The 26,379-nt window shown below is 37.3% G+C and overlaps 1 protein-coding gene across 2 annotated transcripts; it reads left to right on the top strand.

Annotated features, from left to right (window-relative positions):
- The first annotated feature begins 7,042 nt into the window (after positions 1 to 7,042).
- On the top strand, positions 7,043 to 26,229 carry LOC115434852 (hemicentin-1-like). 2 transcript variants are annotated; one of them, XM_030156974.1, is made up of 9 exons: positions 7,043 to 7,312; positions 9,347 to 9,449; positions 11,199 to 11,468; positions 14,871 to 15,122; positions 17,887 to 18,153; positions 19,021 to 19,323; positions 19,421 to 19,532; positions 22,002 to 22,071; positions 25,742 to 26,229. In XM_030156974.1, the coding sequence occupies exons 2-9, from the start codon at positions 9,368 to 9,370 to the stop codon at positions 26,051 to 26,053; spliced, it is 1,668 nt and encodes a 555-aa protein (XP_030012834.1). In that variant the 5' UTR covers positions 7,043 to 7,312; positions 9,347 to 9,367; the 3' UTR covers positions 26,054 to 26,229. The 2 variants fall into 2 exon arrangements, with proteins under 2 accessions (XP_030012834.1, XP_030012833.1); XM_030156973.1 differs by having other exon boundaries at positions 9,328 to 9,449.
- The last annotated feature ends 150 nt before the right edge of the window (positions 26,230 to 26,379 follow it).

The raw sequence follows: 26,379 nt of genomic DNA, 5'->3' as shown, positions 1-26,379 counted from the left end.
AAAAGAACAACATAAACCAGACTGACCTGTATACATGCAGGAAGACATCGGAGTATTGGGGAGAAATCCAGGTGTGTTAATCAGATTTTTCGTAATCAGATTACTGCTGATATCTGATAAAACAGATCAGATTATCCTGTTTACATAATAATCTGATAACTCCAGAAATCAGATATTGATCAGAGTATTGGTGTACATGTAAACAGGCTCAGTGAAGTCAGTTCAAGGTTTTCTGATCTGGTTGGTTGTCACTTTGATTTGTAAATATCAGTCTGGTGTGTGGGTTCATCTGCTTATCTGAATAAACCTCACACCTTTACGTTTCAGCACCTGAGAAATGTGTTTGATTCTACTCAGATACTATTTTAAGCTTAGCAGTGATACATTACATGTAGTATTTCACATGAAAGAACACTTTCATATGAGTACAAGTACAGTTTTTTGTATGTCAAATCCCCTGGAACTCAGGTGTCTAACATACGGCCCATGGGCCAAAACCAGCCCACCAAAGGTCTCCATCTGGCCCGTGGGATGAGTTTGTAAAATGCACAAATTACACTGTGATATTAACAATCAATGATGTCAAAATCCCTTTAGTTCAGGTTCCACATACAGACCATAATATGGGTCAGACCAGTAAAATACGATCATAATAACCATAGTGACAACTCCACAGTTTTACCTTGACGGGGAGGCAAGGGGTGTCGTTTTTGGTTCAGTTTGTTTGTTTCTTTGTTTGTTAACACTTTAGCAGCAAAACTATTGGTTGAATTCATCCGAGATTTGGTATATAGATTGCCAGTGACCCAGAATAGATGTCATTACATTTTGGGAAAAGTAGGTCAAAGTTGAAATTTTTAATGAATTTAAAAAAAATAAAAAATTTCTTCCATTTACTTATAACAGGTGAAATTTCAAATGTCTATAAAAACATCAATTTTGTTTCAATTTACTTCCAACTCGTCACATATATAGAGGCAATTGATATGCTGACATCAGCACATGCACAGACATGATGACATCAGCTGGATCAATGCCAAAATAAGCTACAATACGTGCGAGGGGCGGGGTTTGTTGTGTCTGGCACCACTTGTTCTCTTTGTTTTAGTGTAAAAAATTTTTAATACATGAAGATATTTGCAGTTATAAACTATCTCAAAAAATATGGAGAAGTTTAATAAATACAAAAAAGTCAAAAGGTCTTCAGAAAAATAAGTGCAATTCTAACAATATTACATCTGTTACTAAATGTTTTGTACTTTTGTACTGTAGATCCACTGTGATCTGTCAGTTGTAATGTACATGTATAAATGATAAACTGAAGCATCATATTGTTAAAATTGCACTAATTTTTCTGAAGACATTTCAGGTTGTTCATATTTCGTCAGGTTATTCACATTTTTTTGTGAAAGAATAGTTTGTAAATGTAAACATTTTCATGTAATTTTATTTAAAAAAAATAAAAATAAAACAACGAAAAAGTCACCATTATTTAAATGCTAATATGATACTTTTTTACTGGTCTTACCCACTTGAGATAATATTGGTCTGTATGTGACCCCTGATCTAAAATGAGTTTGACACCCTTGACTGTTAATATCTTCAGTGTCATTTTTGCATTTCACAAATTCCTCCTACAGGCCGGGTTGGACCCTTTGGGGGGCCAGTTTTGGCCCGTGGGCCTTATGTTTGACATCTGTGTGTTAGAGTGTGTTAGTGGGATACAATGTTCTGCTGTTTTGTAGTGGTTAGTTTTCAAGATGAAAACATGTGCAGTGCTCAAAAATTCTCATTGTGTAAACTTCCTGCCTCTAAACCCACCAGAGCTAAAATCCAAATATGTTTGTGTGCATCTTGACAACATTATGGACTGGTCCCTGAACACAGACTGGGTTATTTATCCTGAAGATGCTCAGGTCCTTCAATATCTAAGATGATAGAACGATGATGTTGTTTAGTTTCAGCCAATGCTCTGTTCTATGCCGTCATCTGCTGGGGAGGCAGCATCAGACTACAGGATGCAAAAGGATTTAACAAACTGTAACAAAAGTTGGTTCTGTTCTGGAGAAAAGCTGGACTCACTGGGGACTGTGGTGGAGAGATGCACTGTGAGTGAGGTGGAAAATCCTGATCATCATTTTCATCCAGTTCTAATAAACCAGGTCTAGTAGCAGTGGATGACGCCTCCTTTAGATGAAGGAAAGTTACAGAAGATATTTCATCCCCACATCTGTCAGTGTCTACATCACCTAAGTCTAATGACTGGTTATAAGTTGCTTTATTACCTCCGACCAGGAGGTTATGTTTTTACCGCCGTTGGTTTGTCTTTCTGTCTGTCCATGTGCAAGATAACTCAAAAAGTTAAGGATGGATTTGGATGAAAATTTCAGGAAATGTTGATACTTGCACAAGGAACAAATGATTAAATTTTGGTGGTGATCGGGGTAGGGGTGGGTGGGGGCACTGATCTGCCTTGGCAGAGGTCTGCTAGTGCTTTTCTAGTTTTATTTTTATTTGGTTTTCTTTTTCTTCCTTTTTATTGAGCTCAGGTATAATGAATTTCCCTCTGTATGTTTATTTGTATATGAATGTATAGTTTTTTGTTTTTTTTTTGTGTGTGTGTGTGTGTCAGTGGCTGTGGACAGTGGTCACATCCACAGACTGAACATCCAGGTTGAAGTTTGAATCCATGGATCTACATGTTACTTGTCTTTGAGCTACGAACTCAACTGTTAAAACTATCAATGCAGTCGACATGGAAGTGGAAAACCCTGCAGGTCCTTGAATGGACACTTCCACAGTCACTTCCATGTTAAAATGTACAACTGTACAGCAGAAATAAACAGCCTTTACAGCCTGGTTTTGGTCTTTGTTTATGACAGCTGAACAGAGATGATATTTATCTCACTGGGTGATAGGACATGAGCTATTATGAAGGCGTCGTCTTCATCATCACTGTCTTCATTTGCAATTTCTTCAGAAAGCAATTTCCTCTGACAAAGCTACTGGTCAGATTCATTTCAAAATTTTTCACGTAGCTTCCTTGGGGCAATGTTTACGAAGTCTGTTCACAGTTTTGAGATAATTAGATTTTTGATGAATATTTTGATATTTAAAACTTGCCTTTATTTACACACATTGAAATGATTACAGATATAATATTATATATTGAGCACTGATAGGAAGTCATATAAAGACTTTAATGAGTTGAGTTCTCCTCCGGTTAAAGTACCACCCACTTCTGTCGGGAGACTGATCTCCTGCATCCAGACCACAGGACTCCAACATAGAGACAGAACCTTACAACCTCACAAATGCAACTTGTTACTGATTATTGACAGAACATGCTGGTGACATACAGGGACATTGGTCCTATTTTTTATCACTTTTATCAAGCAAGGTTATAATAGTTTGGGATTTTTCATTCTAGTTTAGTTTTATTTAGTTTTGACTTTTTTTTTTCTCTAATTCAGTTAGATTTAATTTGTTTTTAGAGCAGATTTGCTAGCTTTTATTAGTTTTCTTTTTTTTTTTCTAAATGCATAGTTTTAGTATTAATTTTAGTTTTGTTGCATATTTTATCTTCTTCGTTGTCATATTGAAATAAATCCCATACAGGACTCTGCTGCTTTCTCCCAACTTTAGTCTCCATGTTTCCAGGTAGAGTGGGGATGAGAAGTCGACTCTAAAGTGACAAGAAGTGACGGACCGTGAGGTTCTGTATGGTGCCACCAGCTAAAATTGCTAGAGCGAAATAAATCACTTTCATATCAATCCATCCATCCATCCATCCATTTTCTTCCGCTTATCCGGGGCCGGGGGTAACAGTCTAAGCAGGGATGCCCAGACTTCCCTCTCCCCAGACACCTCCTCCAGCTCTTCCGGGGGGACCCCGAGGCGTTCCCAGGCCAGCCGAGAGACATAGTCTCTCCAACGTGTCCTGGGTCTTCCCCGAGGTCTCCTCCTGGTGGGACATGCCCGGAACACCTCCCCAGGGAGGCGTCCAGGAGGCATCCGAAACAGATGCCCGAGCCACCTCAGCTGGCCCCTCTCGACGCGGAGGAGCAGCGGCTCTACTCCGAGCTCCTCCCTGGTGACTGAGCTCCTCACCCTATCCCTAAGGGTGCGCCCAGCCACCCGACGGAGGAAACTCATTTCGACTGCTTGTATCCGGGATCTTGTCCTTTCGGTCATGACCCAAAGCTCATGACCATAGGTGAGGGTAGGAACGTAGATTGACCGGTAAATCGAGAGCTTCGCCTCTCGGCTCAGCTCCTTCTTCACCACAACCGACCGATACAGTGACTGCATCACTGCAGACGCTGCACCTGTCTGTCTGTCTGTCAATCTCACGCTCCATCCTTCCCTCACTCGTGAACAAGACCCCAAGATACTTAAACTCCTCCACTTGGGGCAAAGACTCTCCACCGACCCGGAGAGGGCAAACCACCTTTTTCCGGTCGAGAACCATGGCCTCGGATTTGGAGGTGCTGATCCTCATCCCGCTCGCTTCACACTCGGCTGCAAACCGCCCCAGTGCATGCTGAAGGTCCAGGTTCGATGAAGCCAACAGGACAACGTCATCTGCAAAAAGCAGAGACGAAATCCTGTGGTCCCCAAACCAGACCCCCTCCGGCCCCTGGCTGCGCCTAGAAATTCTGTCCATAAAAATTATGAACAGAACCGGTGACAAAGGGCAGCCCTGCTGGAGTCCAACGTGCACCTGGAACAGGTCTGACTTACTGCCGGCAATGCGAACCAGGCTCCTGCTACGGTCATACAAGGACCGAACTGCCCTTAGCAAAGGGCCCCGGACCCCATACTCCCGAAGCACCCCCCACAGGATACCACGAGGGACACGGTCGAAAGCCTTCTCCAGATCCACAAAACACATGTGGACTGGTTGGGCGAACTTCCATGAACCCTCGAGCACCCGATGGAGAGTATAGAGCTGGTCCAGTGTTCCACGACCGGGACGAAAACCGCATTGTTCCTCCTGGATCCGAGGTTCGACTATCGGTCGGATCCTCCTCTCCAGTACCCTGGAATAGACTTTCCCCGGGAGGCTGAGGAGTGTGATCCCCCTATAGTTGGAGCACATCCTCCGGTCCCCCTTCTTAAAAAGAGGGACCACCACCCCGGTCTGCCAATCCAGAGGTACTGTCCCCGACTGCCATGCGATGTTACAGAGACGTATCAATATCATATCAATCCGACATTTACAAATATGAAAACGAAGGGAATTTTATCCATAAGTTTTATATGTTTTAGTTAGTTTTGTAAGCACCCAATACAGTTTCAGTTAGTCATTGTTTTTTTCTTTTAATTATCGTTTTTATTTATTTCAATTAACAAAAATGTTTTTTTTATTCTAGTTTTCGTCATTTCGTTAGTTTTCATTAATGATAATAACCTTGGTATCAAGGGTTAAAGGTGGGGTAGGAGATATTTTCCTGGAGCATTTTTTACTATATTACTAAAAATCCCCTTCACACCCCGATTACAACCAATTAATTAAATGCTCTAACACAAAAACAAAACATTTTTGTCACCTGTGGAATGGACAGGACTGAAAAAACACCGTTCAATCATTTTAACCGGCCCATTGAAATGATTGAAGGGTGATTTGTCTATCAAACTCAATTGCCATTTGTCCCTCCCCCCTCTGCGCGTACCCCTCTTCGGGCATGAATCGTGTGTTCTCCGAGGTTTGGAGCTGTGTGTTCTCCGAGGTTTGGAGCACTTGTACAGGCGACACAACCAGTGTTTGGCTAGTTATATTAGCTATATTAGGATGTAAAGTTTGCCAGCGAACTGTTTCGTCACTAACATAAATCACTAAGGAATGTAACGTTAGCCTGTTCTGCCCACAAACATAATAGTGTAATGTACAGATTAAGGCGTTCAAAGCAAACTTTAGTGGGCTGCTAGCCTGACATCAGTCTTACTGCAATCAGCTGCTCTTACCAACCCGAGATTAGTTATAACACGTATCAAAAGTGAAAAGTACAATTTGCCTGCTCGCTAGCGCCCCCACCACCCTCCAACTTCTAATCTAATATACAGACGAACAGGTGCAGCTGCAGATGGGAATTCAGAGGTACGCACAGATCTGCAGACCAGGGGGGAGGGGCGAATTGATGCTGTGTCGCGCTCATGAACCCTCAGGAACAAGCATTGCATGTTCCAGTACTCTGGAGGTGTGGTTTCGGAGGGAAGTCTAAAGAAAGGGGTTTGGACTTTTGAATTGCGTATTTTCAAAATGTAGCTTGCTTGAACTGTTTTTCCAGGATCTCCTACTCTATCTTTAATTATACATAATTAAGGGCGTGGCCGTTATTACAGATATACTTTTTCCCACTGAATTCCCACACTTCTATGTTGTTCCATCCGGCACATATACCACGCCCCCAGTGGTTCACACAATGGTTCACATGAAAACCTGCTACTTTTTTATTCCAGCTGGGACCCAGTGCTCCTCTACTGTTGAACAAAATGCTCCATTGGTTCAAAATCAATGGCATCAGTTCCAAGCTGATGGAAAAAAGCTGTTACTTTTCACCCACCCTGTAGATTAAATAATGAGTATTCCGTGTGCTGCCACAGTAACTGATTTTTACAGAATTACACCAAGTTCAAGACAGTTAAAGTGTAAAAGCCAAGTGTGCGAACAGGAAGTTCACATGCTAAAAATACAGACATGCAATAAAAGGAAATAGATGCGTGAGTACAGAGAGAACAGCAGCATCATACAAAAATACACAAGTGCTTCCCACAAGGCTGCATGAAACTGAAATGAGTGGAGGTTTGTATAAATAAAACTAACTTAAGATCACACTTTGCACAGAATCACTTTTTTTGCAGTTCAGTTTAGTAAAAGTCCCAAACATCAGCATGAAGTCATTTTGCTGATATGTTGATCAGGGGGTGTTTTTTTTGAAGATGAAGAAAGGTGTTTTTTTTTTTCTTTTTTGTGCAACTGCTCTAAACTTCCCTTTTCAAAATGACTATCATTTTACGGTTGTGAAAGAGGAATAACAAATACGTGGTTTTATTTACTTCTGTCTTTATTTTATATTTTATTCATGTTGGAGATACAGGTTCTCAAAAAAAATATGTGATGTATAAATAATCAGACATTAGATTTGTATGAAGTTGTGTCACTCAGAGGATATGAGAAACAACACAGAGGAGGGTACAGTCACTGAAAGATTTTACCCAAAGAGGGAAGAAGTGAAGCAGTGGTGAGTACAGCAACTCACAGCAAGAGATAAAGAACGGAGAAGACGCCAAGAGACGCAGACAGTCACAGGTACGGACCCTTTAACCCCTGATGTGTCTGTGGTGAGCGTTCAGTGTATGATTTATTTGAAATATTCATAAATATTCAACTGTTTGTTCAATAGGAAAAATTTCAAAACATGCTCATAGAATACCGTTTCTACCAAGAACGCAGAGTACGATCTTGGTAAGAACAGTCTCAGAGAACAGACTTCCTTAGAACGCAACTCTGTAATTGAACGGTTGTGTACTTGTGGACTTTCTTCCCTGTTTCTGCTGTATTTACACCATCTGCTCCTGAACGTATTTCCCTCAAATCACCACAATGTCACTCGATTTGATTTCAATACGTGTACTAGTATTTACATGTCATTTATACATTTTGTACATTTTCAAAACTGTAATACATTTCGACCGGGTACAGCTGGTCCCAGAACTGGCGGGCTCACAGCCGGGCCGGCACAAACTGCATTTTGGGAATTATTTTCCAGCCAAGTCTACACGAGTCACCAACTAGTGCATGCTTGGTTTAAGCTAGCAGACAAGAACAACATCCGGGTATTCCATGCGTTCTTGGTTTATGCGAACTTGCAGTTGGAACAGTACTAGGGCCAAGACTGATGACGTTTCATGAGAACGGAAAAACAGACAAGAACATGTATTGAGAAACAGCCGTGGTTCTTTCCATATACATCTGAGCATGCTCAGTTCACCCCCCACCTTCTGTAGAATCGGGGGTAAAACACAGAGTGGTGAGTGAGACTGACTCACTTTAAAAAATAGAGTTTGGGCTTTTTTTTTTCTCTCTGTTTTCCTTGTCATTTTTTGCTTTTACTGTTATTTGCAGAGTTGTGGTAATTTTCCTTTATTTTTTTTTACTGTGTTTTTACTGAGTTTTGACCAGAAAACTGCTTTTTGGAGTTCAACCAGGTGCCAAAAAGCAGCTGGATTTTTTTTTTTTTTTATTGTGTTTGTATTTATCTGTTTGCTTTTTAATGTGGACCATGAGTCTGTAATAAAGCCTATCTATCTATCTATCTATCTATCTATCTATCTATCTATCTATCTATCTATCTATCTATCTATCTATCTATCTATCTATCTATCTATCTATCTATCTATCTATCTATCTATCTATCTATCTATCTAATATCTTTATTAACACATTTTTTATATATACACACATACACTTGTAAATATAAACACATGTACACGTGTACCTCACTAACAAAGGCATCTGCAACATTACAAGTGTTAAAAGTAAAAACAAAAAAACAAGAAACAAACAAACAAAAAAATAATTACAAATAAACAATACACATACACATCACAAACTTCTCAGTCATAAACGTTTGTGCATAATTTAATGCTTTGTTACAATTACAGGTATTTGAACTCATTAACCTTGTTGTAAGGTTTACACAACTGAATACTTATTCCTCCTCATTGTCATTTGCTAAGTCAACACTTTTGACAAATATCTTAAAGGTTCCCATATCTTTTCAAACATATCCTGCCTTCCTTTATGTATGTACATCAGTTTCTCCAAAACAAAAACTCCTGGGACAAAATTCAAATACTTGTTGTTCGGTGTGTTCAGTTCACAGTTCATGTTCAACATCCTAAATCTCTTACTGATATACTTTCTGAGTGCCTTATTTAGTAAAAACCTGTCAAACTTCCATTCTTCTCTGTCTTTTTCTGTTATTCCACCCTGTTTTGACCCTAAAACACACAGGAAAACAAAACCACTGAAGAAAAGGAACAAACGCACATACTCACAGCAGCTTTTATGACACTGAAACAGACGCACATTCACAGAAGCACGTTTACCTGGAATAATGTCTCTGGGGTTAAAGGGTTAAATAATGTGTTAGAGTTGATGACGAGGCATTCGGGGGCCTATTCGGAGGAAAGTGATCAACACCGGCAGGAGACAGATGAACAGTCAACATCCTGTACAGTTCTGTGTTTGGACCATCAGCTGTGAAATTCTTTCTTTGTTTAATCAACCAAACTTCCTGTATGTTGCATTTTTTATATCAGGTGTTTCTGCTTTTGAAAGGAAGAGCTTCTGTAGGAGAAGATGGTTTTCAAACTTCAAATAAAGGTGTTTTTCATCTGGGCAACTCTGTGGTTCTCTGTGAGAGGCAGTGGCACTGACTCAGGTATTGTATTCAGTTTTATTTTAACCTGAAAATTACACTTTTTGCTACTGTTTAAACGCTCGTAGCAGAATTTCGGTCATTGAGACAAAACACAACATGTCATTTGGAAAGTCTTTATCAAACCCTTAGAATGTCTTTGTACTAAAAATACCTATAATGTCATTTTGCTTCACCTGTGGTCTGTTCTTCAGTTAAGCTGCAAACCACTGAACCGTGTACATTATGACAGTAGCAGTGTTGAAAAAACATGGTTATGTGAAAGAGGAACTTGAGTTTACTTATCTGAGAAACAGTTTTACCTCCCTTTACAGAGACACTTAAATGTATTTGTTCTGGGCTGTTTGTTCTTTATCCCAAACAAACTGACTTCAAATGCAGTACATGTTTATTATTTATGCTCTTACATGTTCTAATTCATTATTGTTATATCATAGTAGTAGTAGTAGTAATGCAGTAGTCTCAGTGTAAACAACCCATGATTCCATAACATGTCAAACAAATTTAAAATGAACTTTTGAAAAGTTTTGAATAAATAAATAAATAAACAAACAAACAAACAAACAAACAAACAAACAAACAAAGAAAGTGTCAATTATTCCTTCACATTTAGGCTGTATATAATTAGTGGATGGTTTCTGAACTGATACTCTGAAGCCAGTAATTTCAAATCAATCAATCAATCAATCAATCAATCAATCAATCAATCAGTCAAATTTTATTTATATAGTGCCACATCATAACAAAGTTATCTCATGACAGTCATGCATTTAGAGCTGGTCAAAACCGGACTCTTAAGCCAATTTACAGAAATCCAACAGAATCCTCCAGGTGCAAACAATTTGTGATTTGGCTGTTGCCATGTCAACTGGAAGTGACCGTATTTAGTGCTATGGAAGCCCCAGGGGTCAGAAGTGACTTTATGCTGCATAGTAGCCTACAGACTCAGTAAATCAGTAAACTTCATCAAGCACTGCATAACTAAGTCTTTTTACAGACTTGTTAGTCTAACTGATGAACCACAACTACAGTGGAGATTAAAAATAGTTTATCCTCTCACACTATTCCAACCAACCAAACCACAGCTATTATATGAACCAAAATACTCCACAGTCCGTCTCAGCAGGAGTGTCAAACAGATTTATCGATCAAAAGCCAATGTAACATTAAAGCTTCTATTTGACCTGAGATCTGATATGTGTGTGCGTGTGTGTGCTGTTTTTATTGTTATTGTATGACTATTTTCTTGTAACATTTCTTATATTTATACATCCTTTGTTGTGCTGCTATTGGAACCTTAATGTCCTGAGGGATCAATAAACTTCTATCTAATCTAATCTAATTTGATCTGATGTGATCTGAACTAATCTAATCTAATCTGATTTGATCTAATTTAATCTAATCTAAAATGATTTGATCTGATCAATTCTGATCTAATCTAAAATAATCTGATCTAATCTAAAATAATCTGATCTAATCTAATCTAATCTAATCCAAACAGAAGTGTAGTTACTGTGATGTAATACTTACTTCCTAACACCAGACATGAGTCACTGTTAGAGTAAAGGGAAGTACAGTGTTAAAATGATTTCACTGAATCACACTCTGGACCAGATGGGATTGTGTTTTGAGGTTTTCAGATCCATTCTAATATTGTAAATACTCTGTCTTATTTCATTTCCCCCAGATGCTTCAATAACTTCATGACAAAGCTTTCATTTTAATGTATTTTCATTCTCTCTAATTTCTCAGATGGTAAGGAAGTCCGTGTGAATGAGAAGGGTGATGGTAAACATTTGATCTGCGGTGATGAAGAACTCCTCCCATCTGTCGTTACATGGATAAAGCATGGCTCCAACAAAAACCTGCATAATGAAACCACAGAAGAAGTACAGAACGGGACCAAAACCAACACTTCTTCCATCCTCAATGTGACAGCAGAACATTTTGAACAATACACCTGCACACCCACAGCACAACGTCAGAACAACACCTTAACTGAAGTAGACATAACGGTCATATGTAAGTACAGTGGGATCACTGACAGAAAAAACATGAAAATGTATTAATATGTGCAAAGTGGAGACAAACAAGAGTCTACCTACTTACCTAAAACATCCAAACTCCTACCTTTTAAATGTCCACAAACTATAGAAATGAAACGTATTTAATGTCCAGCAATTTTATGCCTAATTTAGACAGATTAAAATAGAACAGATTAAAGCAGAATGTAATTTTAAGGAAAATCAGAAATGTTGTTTTCTGACCACTGCAATCCCCTTTTCAGCCTGATTCCACATTAGCCCATAAAGAGCCAGTGCTACTTATTTGTGTCAGTTCCCAAGTGAATATTTCTCTCTATTTAACCTTTTTTAAATTATCTGTCACCCTTTATTATAATATTATCCTCTGTATTTTGCATTTTTCATTGTAAATCATGTATTTTCTTATATGTCATACCTATATTTGATTTAGATTTTCATGAAAACTCAGTTAACTCTTTGATGCATGAATTATGGGAACCTTAGTCAAGATTTTTTTCCTGAGTGTTTTTATTCCTCTTCAGGCATGAAAAAAAACAATGAGATTTTTTTTTTTTTAATTAACCAATTTTTCATGGAGCTACAAAAATGTCCACTCATCTGGACACCGTGTGTTTAATTTTTGACGCAAAGAAACATACATTTAAAACGCAATATCAGAAAGTGATATACTGTGTGAAAACTATGAAACAAAAGCATTTTTGATGCAGCTAATACTCTAATACTAGTTCTTACTCACTTCATGGAGATAATATATAAAAAAAACCCTTTTTGTTTAAAAAAAACCCTGTTAATTACAGTCTAAGAACAATTATCAATTGATTTACACTCAATCATGTTACTGCAGATCAGGTTTATCAAGAACATAAATTCACAGTAATGGTATGAATTGCAGTGTACGGAATGGTGCATAAGCGTGCACTGTATTGGCTGATATAGAACTACACAACCAAACCCATGAATTTACAAGAAAAGCAATCGGAGAGCGCAGACCTCCGCCTAGGCTGACCAGTGGGTCCCCCCCGTGGGCCCCCCCACCCCCGATCACCACCAAAATTTAATCATTTCTTCCTTGTGCCAGTATCAACATTTCCTGAAAATTTCATGAAAATCCATCCATAACTTTTTGAGCTACCTTGCTAACAAACACACAAACACGCACGCACACAAAACAAAGCAATCCCAATACCTCCTGGTGGAGGTAACAAGAGAACAGCTGGAGAATAGCTGTCCACTGCAGTGACCAGTATGGATGAAAGGGTTAATTCAAAAGTTATATCAAAACAGAAAAAAACTGAAGAAAAAGTGACTTTTTCAGTGAAATCTATCATTACCTGAACATAAACCCAGTATTTCCATCCGCTGTCATTGATCCAATTCCTTGGGTTTTACTGGTCAATCAATGTTGTTGAAGATGACAGTGTTTCCATGGTAACTACGAAGCCTCTGAACATCCAAATGGGTCATATCTGATAACCACGAAAAGATGACAACCTGAATTTTACACCAATTATTTACATGTATTGATAGGATTAATAGATAAACAGGTATTAAACAGTTTAGATCAGTAGATGGATTTGCTTGCCAGTGGTTGTTTGGGTCTTTAGGGGTTAAATAAAGTCTAAGAATGTGTTCTAAGCATTTTAAAATACATAAATAGCATTCTTGGGGTTCTCCAAATCCCTAGGTTTTTTTTGTTTGTTTGTCTATTTTTACATTTTTTTTAAGTATTTTTTTGGTTTGAGTGAATGATGTCATGACTAATTGACATGAATTGGCTTCATTCTTCAAATACTAAAAGTAATTAAAAAGCCAAATTATTCTACATACACAGGAGACACATACAAATATACAAAAATGGACACACTCAAGCCAAAAACATATCAAGGGTTATTATATCAAAACAGAAAACTGAAGAAATCGTGACTTTTCTCAACAAAATATATTATTAAACAAGTGTGTCCATCCACTGTCATTTATCAAAGTCCATGGGTTTTACTGGTGAATCAATGTTGTAGAAGATGGGTCAGCAACCTTTGCAATCTAAAGAGCCATTTTAGGACAGAAAAAGAAAAACACACATGTCTGGAGCCAAAGATACCCTTATACCTTTCATCAAACTGGGGACTGTTTAAGAAGCTCTTTAGGGTTAGTTTGTACAGAAGATGTGGAGAATAAATCAAAGTTTCAGTGCATTTAAAGAACTAAAAAGAAATGACAAAACTAAAGAAAACAGTGATATTTGTCATTATTTTTGTTTGATGCAAAACTCAACTGGTAAGTGAAGCAATGAAGAATACAAATGAATACCTTCAGTGTTAAAACATTAAAAAGTAGTCTACTTTTGCTATTTTTTTTAAAAATTCATTTGGAGTAGAGTGTATATTTTTACAACTGCATAACATTGAAATCACTTTATTTCTATGGCAAAATGTGTACAAATAAAAGTGTTCGTCATTTCCATATGGTTTTTGACAAAGTTACATTGAGCCACTAGAAAAGAGCCCAAGAGACATATGTGGCCCTGGAGCCACAGGTTGCCCACCTCTGATTTAGAAGATGATGGTGTTTCCACAGTAACTCCAGAGCCTGAACATCCAAATGGGTCATATCTGATGACCATGAAAAGATGACAAACTGTATTTTACACCAGTTATTTACATGGATTAATAAAATTAGTGGATCAACAGGTATTAACCCAGTGGTTCCCAACTTTTTTTGGCTCGTGACCCCATTTTAACATCACAAATTTCTGGCGACCCCAGACATTCAAAATGGAGACTTTTCTTTTGCTAAAATTAGTTTGTTTTTAATCTTTTAATAGTTTGATATACTAAGTTAAAAATAAACGTTAATTTTAGATGACATTTAGTCGATATAATGTATATTATTAAGGATGGAGGTAGAAAAGCCAGGTGTAGATTACTGCACAAAGTGAGAATTTTATTTTCCTTGGTCAGGATATGTACAGTCAGTCCAGCTTGGATTTACAAGGCTGACAAATTAATACTGAACAAACAATAACTCAAACTATGAATTAAGCTGAAGCATCTGAAACTGACCACAGTGAACATTTGACAGATAAACAGTACTACAGTGCTTCAGTTTCAGCTTCAGAGTTTGTCATGTCTTTTATGTATTGGGATTGTCTCTGTCAACTCACCATATATTTTTTTTATTAGTAAGTTTTGGGTTTTTTTTAATCAATTACTAGAAATTTCAGGTGACCCCATTTGAATTGCAGGCTACCCCATGTGGGGTCCCGACCCCAAGGTTGAAAAACACTGTATTAAACAGTTTAGATGGTTTTGGTCGATGGGAGATGTTTGGGTCTTTATGGGTTTAGAACAACTGATTAATTGAAAATTCATTTGTCTCAAAGATGTGAAGAAACCTGAAATCTCCTCAAAGACAACGACGACAGTTGTGAAACCTGCTGAAGGTCTGAATCTGACCTGCATGGCCGACGGCGTCCCTCCTTCTGTCATCACATGGACTCAGAACAACAGTGTTCTGCAGAATGACAGCAGGTCACTTACAGTTACCATCCAGAATTACACTGGACCGTACACCTGCACCGCCAAACCCACGAACAACACTGAAGACAAAGAAGAACACAACGGAACCGTGAACAGTAAGCACAGATGAGCTGTTCACACCACTCCTTTTATACAGTCTAGTTTTGTGCTAAAATATTGAAGCTAAAGCATCCGATTCTAATAGAACAGAGGTGTCAAACATGCGGCCAGTGGGTCAAAACCGGTCCGCCAAAGGTTCCAATCTAGTCCACGAGAAGAATTTGCACAGTGCAAAAATAACACTGAAGATATTAACAGTCAGTGGTGCCGAACTTGTTTTAGTTCAGGTTCCACATACAAACCAATGTGATAATAGCATAATAATCTACAGGGTGGGGAAGCAAAATTTACAATATTTTGAGGCAGGGATTGAAAGACAGTGTATGACCAATTAGTTTATGGAAAGTCATGAGAATTTATTTGCCACAAGAAAATTGACATAATAGAAAATGTTTTTATTCTGTGTCCTCCTCCTTTCTCAATAACTGCCTTCACACGCTTCCTGAAACTTGCGCAAGTGTTCCTCAAATATTCGGGTGACAACTTCTCCCATTCTTCTTTAATAGTATCTTCCAGACTTTCTCGTAATAGTTTTGCTCATAGTCATTCTCTTCTTTACATTATAAACAGTCTTTATGGACACTCCAAGTATTTTTGAAATCTCCTTTGGTGTGACGAGTGCATTCAGCAAATCACACACTCTTTGACGTTTGCTTTCCTGATTACTCACATGGGCAAAAGTTTCTGAAAAGGTATGGATAATAGTGTTAGGTATGATTATGACATCAATATATGTTTGGTTTCAAAACAATTGACGTAGTGCCTGCTGAGAAAAAACAACTAAATGTTCATTGTAAATTTTGCTTCCCCACCCTGTATAAGTAATAACTCCAAACTTTATTCCTGGTTTAATGTGAAAAACAATATTACATTATGTCTATAAATAATGCCAACTCCAAATTATTATTTTTTTGTCTTAGTGCAAAAAACCCCAAAAAACATTAAATTATGAAAATATTTACATGAACAAACTATCCCCTAACAATAAAATCTAAATAATCTGAACAAATATGATTAACCTGAAATGTTTAAAGAAATTTAAGTGTGATTTTAACAATATTCTGCCTGTTACTAAATGTTTTGTAGATCCGATCTGTAATATACATGTATAAATGATAAGCTGAGGTATAATATTGTCAAACTGCATTTATTTTTCTTACGGAATTTCAATTTTTTCATGTTACTTACATCTTTTTTTAAATGTAATGTACTTATTTGCATTAAATCAAAAAGAAAAATTTGGAGTTGTCATTATTTATATTTTATTTATATATTGTGCTATTATTTTACTAGGTCGGCCCAGTTCAGATCAAATTGTGCTGAATCTGACTGAATTAAAATGAGTTTGACACCCCTGTATTAGATCATCATGTGAGAACCATATATCACTAAAAATCTGACACTCGTTTTCAGATTTGTAACAGTGTATTTTCTAATAAATCCACAAGGGTTTCTAAAAGACTGTTTTTAGATTTTGAAAGTGAATTTAAAGTCAACTCATGCAGGAACACTTGAGTTTATCACAGATGTTCAGAATTAACACATTTGGAGATTATTTGCTGGACATGAAGGTTATGAAAATCTGAAAAGGAAGTAAACCTCTCAGACAAGTATAATGATAGAAAGTAGTAAAAAGTTAAATATTTGACCTCAAATATGTACTTAGGTACTGAAATCAAAGTACCTCATCCCATGAAACTGCATTAACCCTTTAAACTCTGAGCCTAAAATGGTCGGGCCTTTTTTTTCTTTTTTTGACAAACTAAAAGGTTCGAAAATATGCTGTGAGGGAGTCTGTTTGCCCATTTTTCCAGAGTAATTTTTTTTCCCTGACCTTTCAAAATCTAGCAATCATTTACATTTTACTGTATGTTATACCACTGCTTACGATGGTGTATTAGGGCCACATTGAAAAAAAAAAAAAAAATTGTCACTGCAAGAATAAAAACAGAATATTTTGAGAATAAAGACATAATATGATGACAATAAAGTCGTAGTTAAAAAAAACAAAAACAAACTCATAATTTAACAAAACTAATGTTGTACTTCTATGAGATTAAAGTCCTAATATTTTGAAAATAAATTTGCAATTGCACGATAAAAGTCATAATTTAGACATTGTAAGCCTTAAGCCTGTTGATGACGGAGTTTTCGGTTACAGCAAAATCTTTAGACTAATACTATCGTGTTGATGGTGGGCGGGGCTAATAGCCTCAGCATTTCGCTGTGCACAAACACTTAATGAAAGTACGACCTCACAAAACGTTCCAAGTCCTCCATTATGCGTCGAGTGGGTAAGACTTTATTCTGATAAATTATAATATTTTTCCCGCCTGTTTTTAAATTATGATGCTATTCTCATAATATTGTGGTTTTACTCTTGAAATATGATGACTTTATTCTCATAATATTGTTGGTTTTATCTTGATACTTAGCAACTTTGTTCTTGTAGTGACGGGTATTTATTTTCTTTTGTGGTCCTAATACGCTGTCGTAACTTCTAAAACAGCTTCTTCTCCAGCTTCTACTACAGGCATGAGTGAAATTGTTATTAAGGGCAACGTCTCAGGTTTCAGAAACCGTTGAAATTTTTCCAGTTGCACAAACAGTGAAACAGTTACAGCCATCCAAACTGCATATACACAGTGTGTCAGCAATGACACGTCAGGTTTTAAAGGGTTAATAGCTGCAGAAATACCTTACAAACTTAATTTTAGAGACATTTTTACAATAAATTCAATGTACACTGTTTTCTTAAAGGCATCAGCGAACCTCAAATCATTGGAAACACAACTGTTAAGGAGGGTGAAAGCCTGAATTTGACGTGCAGTGCTGAAGGTTTCGATCTCATCACCTGGGCTAAAGTCGATTCTACCAAGAACCTGTCCAGCAGAACCTACCCCAGTGTGAAGAACCGCATCACACTCTTCATCAGTAATGTGACCGCAGAGGACTCAGGCCAGTACATCTGCAGAGCAAAATTTCCAAACAAAACTGTGACTGTGGACGTTAACGTAACTGTGATTTGTAAGTTGTCTTTTTCTGTGCTACAATATTTGCCCATACAGTGTATTTTTGTTAGCTCACTTTGTAATTTTAATAACTTTGTATTGCGAAGATGCTGTTTCCAGTGTTGTCTTCGTGTTTGTCACCTTCGTCATCATCATCTTCATAGTCGTCTTTGTTAGCAATTTCTTCAAACAGCTTCTCTGACTTAACTACTGGTTGGATTCACTTAAAAATTTATTTGTAGCTTTTTTTTGGAACGACATCTACAAAGTCTGTTCACAGTTTTGATAAATTTAGATTTTTGAAATTTTAATGAATGTTTGAAATATTAAAAATGTGCTTTTACTTATAATGGTCAGTCATTGTTTTTTGTTTGTTTGTTTGTTTGTTTGTTTTTATCAATTCGACCATTTCTGTAAAACCCTGTGAGGCGACTTTGTTGTGATATTAGGCTCTATAAATAAAATGTAATTGAATTGAACTGAACTGAAATCATTTCAAATTTTATATGTAGCTTCCATGGGACAATATTGCCAAAGTTTGTTCACAGTTTTAAGAAATTTAGATTTTTGTATTTTTTATGAATTTTTTAAATATTAAAAATGTGCCTTTACTTATAATGTTCCATATTTTGATGGTTTATAACATGTAAATGGTTACAGATAATATAGTTACTACTGAGCTTGGATTGAATTAGTTCAGTTCTCCTCCAGGGAGAGTACCACCCACTTCTATTGGTCAGATTGATCTCCTGCATCCAGACCACAAAACTTGACAACCTCACAAATATCACTAGTTGCTGATCCTTGATAGAACATACCAGTGACATACAGGGACACTGATCTTATTTTCTTTAACGTTATGATTCTGCTTCTGTGTTTCCAGTGCCACCAAAGATCTTAAACAGCTCTGGATGTACATATCATCTGGAGAGTCTGACCTGTACATGTATCAGTGAGGACGATCCTTTACCCACCATCAGATGGCCGCTGTTGGACAAACAGTCGTCTTACATTATCATTAATACTGTGGTAAACAACACCGTCAACAGCACCTTCACCCTGTCTGTAAAAGAGCACAGCAACACCACAGTCCAGTGCGTCCACAGCAATGGATACTGGGAAATAGAAGAACAACTTAACATCACAAATAAAAGAGGAGAAGAAGAACAAGAACAAGAACAAGAAGGTAACTGTTTGCTCAAGACTTTTTTCTTTCTTTTTCAAATCTCCTTATCTCTATATTTTTTTTTAAGTATTTACAAAATAATTCATTTTGACTGCAGATCCAAAAATGAAAATGTTCAGAAGAGTTATACGGCTGGAAATCATCCTGGCCTTTTTGACCGGCATACTCCTTTCTGCATGTATTTGCTGTTTGACAAGAAAATGCTGCAGGTACAGAACTGCCCTGTTATACACATTTGAGTTTTAACTACAGTCTACTCTCGTTATACCGCCAACTTCCGTTCACGGCCAAATTGGCGGTATAGCGAAAATGGCGTTACAACGGGTTGCGTCCATAATGTGCATGTCTTTACTATATGATGTCTGTGCTGCCTCCGTTAACCCGTTCTAATTGCGTTTCTAAATAAATCTCGATTCTGTTATGTTGTAAGGGATCATTTACAGTGGGGAAACATTTTAAGCATTATTATACCGTGTCGGGAAATGACACCCCATCATCTTGAGGCTTTGGCTTAATCCCACGTCCTCTTCCCGACATCCTGACCTACTGAGTGTTCTGTGATAAATGAACGGTGGCCGTTCCGTAGACCTACTCGTAGCTTGTCGCGATCAGCGTCTGGCGCGTTTGTTTCAGTGCATTGTTAAAATTTATGTGTACTCGATGGCAATCACGCTGGCGGTATAACGGTCAGGAAATCAATGGTACAAGTGTTGTTCGTGCATGGAACTGGGCTGGCGGATGGCGATAGGCGAAAATGGCGGTAGCTAATGGAATAATGCATTGGGGATTTTTGTGCAATGGTTTTGGTTGGCGGTGAGCGAAAATGGCGGTATAATGGCGGGCGGTTTAACGAGAGTAGACTGTACTTTCATTTTGCATGTATTCATTGTTTGGACACATTAATCTAAAAGCTGAGGTAGGAAATATGTAGAATAACTCTAGTAGAGTTTTTGTGTTTGTGTACTTTACTTGAATTCATTTTCTGACGTTTTTTACTTCTACTCCCAAAACATTTAAACATTAATATCTGCCTTTCTACTTTTTATTTTACATTATTGCACAAATTTCCAAATTTTCAAACCAAATGGATGGAATTGTAACAAAGAAAATACTCAGTCTGTTGGTGAATCCATCAGTGAATATTACACCAGGGTCTGATCAAGCGGTAACACATGGTCCCATTTGGTGTTCAACAGTCTCTGTCATGTCAGCAGAGTAACTTATATGCATGTATTAAAGATATTTGAGTAGGTATTTATAAGCACTGTATGGTAAATGGTAAATGGACAGCACTTGTATAGCGCATTTTATACACCTTCATGGTGCCCAAAGTGATTTAGAAGGCCTCACATTCACCCATTCACACACACTCATACACCAGTGGGCTTTCACATTATCCTCCTGGAGAATTCTGTTGGGTTTCTATAAATTGGCTTGAGATTCTGGTTTCGATCAGCTCTATATGTAAAGTGTCATGAGATAGCTTTTGTTATAATTTGGCGCTATATTAATAAAATTTGATTGATTGATTATGTATAACAAAATTTGGGGAGATAACATTTTTAGGTGAAAAATGTCATATTACTGCTCTGTAACACGTGGACTTGAAACGGACATCAATTTTGTAAGCTTAACGCAAAAATTCAAAACGTGGTTCTCAGCAGAAATTGATATCAAGTAGGACAGAACCTTTTAGATATTATGTTCAACTATGCTGAAAATAAATTTTGGAGTAAAATATTGAAAAGTCTCTGTTTTATTGACATGAGAATGTGGTAACATGTGGACAGGTTGCCATAGTAACACATGGACGACACTTTACCATTGTATGCATCACCCAAAATGTATCAAAAGATCATTACTTTCTGAAAGTTTCATTCAAATATCTGAATTATAAGGAACTTGAAAATTAAAAATAGGTATTTTTGTGGTAACACATGGACAGGGCCTTTTAAGCAACTCACAAATGTTCAAACTCACAAATATCAATAATATTCACAGAATAATGAAAACCTAATACTTGAAACTTAACAATCATCTATTTAATCAACAGATTGACATTTTGACATTTTTTTTAGATATAATTTTTAACATCAAATTAGAGCTATGGCTATGGTGTTCCATAAAATAGAGATCTTTAGCTAAAAATGAGCCCACTTGATATATGATGTGAGCAAATTTACTTTTTCATGTTGATGTTCACTTTAGCTTGATCGGACCCACCAGCATAATACAAAGAATTTGATGTGACAAACAGACAAGAAAAGAAGAAAAGGTGTCAGTGTTTTAAGTTGCAGGCATTGAAATATATTTTGCATATTTTGGTGAATAAATGTTTTTCTTTATTAATTCATTTAGCTTTGCACAGAAACTGTTGGTAGAAATGTCCTTAAATTCAGTTTACATTTTACTGACTTTCAAAATATTACAGAGCCTGTGCTTTTTAGATTTTACCACAGTAAGGAAGTTGTAACAGTATTTCTACTTCTGTTGTTTCTTTTGTTTGTTTGTTTGTTTTTTTTCTATTTGTACACTAGAGTAAAATATGCGTGAACTTTTACCACTATTTCACAAATCATCAGTAATGGAAATTACAAATCAAATAATTACATGGGGTCAGACATATGAAAACAAATTTAGTCTGGGTCTGTTTTAATATTTTGTTTTATTAAATACAGGAAAAAACAGAAGGACTCTGGATATCTGGCTGAAACACTGGAGTTGGTGACAAGTCAACAGCATCCACTGGTATTTACAGTTTATCATGTTTTAAAATCGACTCTGCTGCCATCTGGTGGTTGTAATGGAAAAGTGCATTTGCAATTGTGTAGGTTGTGTTTTGCTGTATGTTACTATGTGTTACTGAATGCCTCTAGAAGTATCGCAGAACCCTGAAAATTTGAAAGACTTAAAATAAATAAACCAGTAACAGTTTCAAACATTTACTCATGATGCACCAGTTTTGAATCCCTCATCACTGCCTTCAACACACAGTTCAGCTCCATTTTCTCTGTGCTCTAAACTATACTCAGAGCATTTCTATTTTTGTCTGCATACAGCATAGTAATGTCATAAAATACTGACTCTAAAGCAAAGACACGGATATGCAATGGCAGTATGTAAGAAAAGACACATACAGTGGCAGTTCTAGCTTGAATGACACCCTGGGTGAGACACCCCCCCCTAAATAAATAAATAAATAAATAAATAAATAAATAAAAAAAACAACAACAATAGGGTTGAGCAAACTGTGATAATTTATTCTATGTCCACAAGGACATTTAAGAATATAGAGAAAGCAACAGGGTCTGTGTGGAAAAAAAAAAAAAAAAGAAATTAAATAGACAATACCCTGACAAGAGCCTACTGTCATGTGATGTGAGTAAAGGGCTCCCATGTTTCCAATTTGCCATTCCTGAACTTGTTAAATGAATGATCGTCTTTAAAAACAATTTGCAACAGAAATAAAAAAGGCTGTTGTTCTTCTCTAAATATATCTGTCAACTTCTAACTATTTTTTCACCACTAACTCATGTCTTATTAAAATATTGGTGGTGGCAATTTCTCCCATCACTGTCAATCCTAAAGAAAACAAAGTCAGGTGGTACCTTACTTGGTCCTCTGCAAAGGGCCAGTGAGGGCCACTTGGCAGGGTCAGCTGACAGAGGCTCCTGCTCAGCAGTGGGACTCAGTGGGGGTTCAGCTGCAGGCATTTCTATTGGACGGCATATCAGTACATTACTCAAAATACATAACACTGGAACATAACACATAAGCTTACTCAGACAGGATCAGAAATATTAAAATCACATGAAATAATTATTGTCTGGTAAAAATGTTTGCAGGAAAACAATCACACACACACACTTGCAAAAACCCACCTAAAGGATCCTCCTACTGGGGAGAAGTAGATGCAAACCAGTCTCCATCAGACATTAGTGGAGGCACTGTCTCTGAGGACATAGAAAGTGGCTGAAGTGTCCAGATCATTCCAGAGGCCTGTGTCTGTCTGAGGAGGTAGATGACAGCTCCTCATCCTGACGCACTGAGAACATTCCAGAAGCTGAGGGGGTAGATGGCAGCTCATCCTGACCAGTGACATGGGATGAATGATCCAAAATATCTTAGAAATACCCCTGAAATCCCATCAAAAGGCAGTAAATATAACTGTGAATCTGATCCAAAACATCCATGAATTGTACATTTAAATAAACATGACATTGCATGTTATTACTGCCTGTGTGTAAACACTAATTATCTAACTTTCAGGGAGGAACAGGACACGCTTTCAGTGATGACCTGTTCAGATATAGACTACCTTTATCATAAAATACAGCTTCAGCAATTAACAAATGTTCATCTTTGAAAGTACTTTACAGCATTGTAAATTCCATCAACTAATTACAGGACAGAACCTGACGAAGTTAACCCAAATAATCGATAGAAATAACAGCTGTAGCACTAACAGTCTTGTTGCACCACACACTATGGTTAAATTACATTTCATGTTTGTTAGTTCAGTTGTAGTGCAGCAGAGCTAGCATCACAGATAAAGCTAACAGACGTAAGAGTTAGAACCTGCCTGATGAACCTTAGCTCTGTTTTCAGAACAGTCATAGTTCTATGGACAGAACATGTGCATACCGTTATCTTCTACCTGTTTCTCCTCTTCTTCTTTTTCTAAACTGAACACCTGACACACCCACAGCTCAGCTGTCCCCCCTCCCCCTCCCCCTCCCCCTTCTCCTTCTCGCCGTTTCTGTGCATGCGCCGCACAGCACCATCACAGGAAGCAGGTGCGCCTGCACAACAGAGGGGGCGCTATTGTGCCAATTCCCTGGCACACCGTGATAGATTGACTCAATGTTTGTTTGTTTGTTTGTTTGTTTGTTTGTTTGTTTGTTTTTTCTCCATACTTTATTTACAAAATACTGTATTTTTTTATGAGCTCGTGGCGCGGTTGGCCCTTTCGTATACGGTCATGTTCAAAAAGTCATCTACGCATGCGCTTTGTAATCTGTTAGACTCTGTCTCTTCTACGCATGTGCATTGCAGATCTGTCAGATTATATCAGAATGGCGGCGAGTGCGAAGCGGAAGATGCGAACATTTATTCATTTATTTATTTAATGATTATTTAATTATTTATTCATGCGAACAGTAGCGATAAGTGCACATTCATTGTATTCTTTCACATTATAACTTTTAATAGTTGAAATGTTTTAACCCTTTCAGTGGTCACTCCAGTGGACAGCTGTCCAAAGCTGTTCTCTTGTATATTCATGGGTTTTGTTGTTTTAGTTCCATATCAGCCAACACAGTGGACGCTTATACATCATCTCATACACTGTAATTCATACCATTACTGTAACTTTGCTGTTCTTGATAAACCTGATCTGCACTAACATGCTTGAGTGTAAATCAATTGCTTAATTATACTGTAATTAACAGGTTGTTTTAAACAAAAAGTTTGGGGTTTTTTTGTGTTTTTTTTTTTTTTTTTTTTGCATATTATCTCCATAAAGTGAGTAGTGACTAGTACTGGAATATGTAAAAATGTGAGAGAGAAAAAAAAACATCAGATTTGCAGCATTAACAATGTTTTTATTTTATAGTTTTCACACAATATATCAGTAAATATATATTTCTTTGCTTCAAAAATTAAATGCATGGTGTCCAGCTGAGTGGACATTTTTGGAGCTCCATGAAAAATAGGTTCATAAGAAAATTTACAATCACATTGTTTTTTTTTTGTTTTGTTTTTTTTTTCATGCTTAAAGTCGAATAAAAACACTCAGGAAATAAAAAAAATCTTGATTAAGGTTCTCATAATTCATGCATAAAAGGGTTAAAGCAAGCAACAATACAGGCTGTCATACAAGCATTCAGCGCAAGTCGGGGGCGAGGCAGTTGCCATCAGGGAATTCCATGGGCTCTCCTGATTCAATCAGGACCTGTACCTCTGCAGCAGGGGGTTGGCAGCCGAGTTAAATGTCAAAGTCCAGACATCAGAGTAAACTATGAGTACAATTAATAAATAAACTTTCCATGAAAAGTTACCATTTAAGGGGTTAATTTACTAAAGAGATGAAACCTGTCATCAGTACGAGGCCTGAATCTGTGGGAAAGGATTCATTTTTGCATCTAGACTCAAGTGGCCATTTGAGAAACTGCAAGCTTTTTTATTCTTTTATTTTACACATTAGCAGTAGCGTCATCTTTTAGTCATGGTCTGTAGTTCAGAAAATGCCCAGAGGACTGTGGAAGGCAGTAATGTCCAGAGAATCAGATTGGTTATTTCATCTGAATTGTGCTACTGTCTTGTGTTCAGTGAGCAGTTGTTTGTGCATGTGTTTGGTTTTAACATTCTATTCATTCCTTCCCATTAACCAGTCCTCTTATCTGTGTTTCTATTCCAGGTGGATCCTGAGTTTGCAGAGGAAAACACCCAGAGCCTCCACCACCCAGAGGCAGAAGCCGAGGAGGCAGCCAAATCAGACATAGAATACTCCAACATTGACTTCTCTGCGTTACCAAGAAACGGTGCAATGGGAGCAGAACGTGTGCAAAACAACACAAACACTGACTATGCTGAAATTAAGAAAGACAAGAGAAGAGAGGAGAGGCATGAAGGAGAGGAAGAGGAGATAACAAACCACCGTCGGACAGAGGAGGAAGATGAAGATGCAAATCTGTATTCCAATGTGAAGGATGTGATGGATCAGATGTGAAGATGGAGAAGACTAGTTTATGTAGTGGTGTAGATTACGGATGTCAAACGTCCAATACAGCTCGTGGGATGAATATGTGAAATGCAATAATTACACTGAAGATATTAGCAATCATTTTAGTTAAGGGGCCAAATACAGACCAAACTGATCTGAAGTGGATCCGACCAGTAAAATACTGAAATGACATTATGATAGTGTTTGCATTTATAAACCATCCTTTCAAAAAACTGTGAATAACCTGAATAAACATGAACAACTTGAAATGTCATAAGAGAAATAAGCGCAATTTTAACAATATTCTACCTGTCCACTTTTTTAATTAATTA

The sequence above is a fragment of the Sphaeramia orbicularis genome, chromosome 16 (genome assembly GCF_902148855.1).
Source record: "Sphaeramia orbicularis chromosome 16, fSphaOr1.1, whole genome shotgun sequence".
Classification (NCBI taxonomy): domain Eukaryota; kingdom Metazoa; phylum Chordata; class Actinopteri; order Kurtiformes; family Apogonidae; genus Sphaeramia; species Sphaeramia orbicularis.
This window is presented reverse-complemented; position numbering and strand designations above follow the sequence as displayed.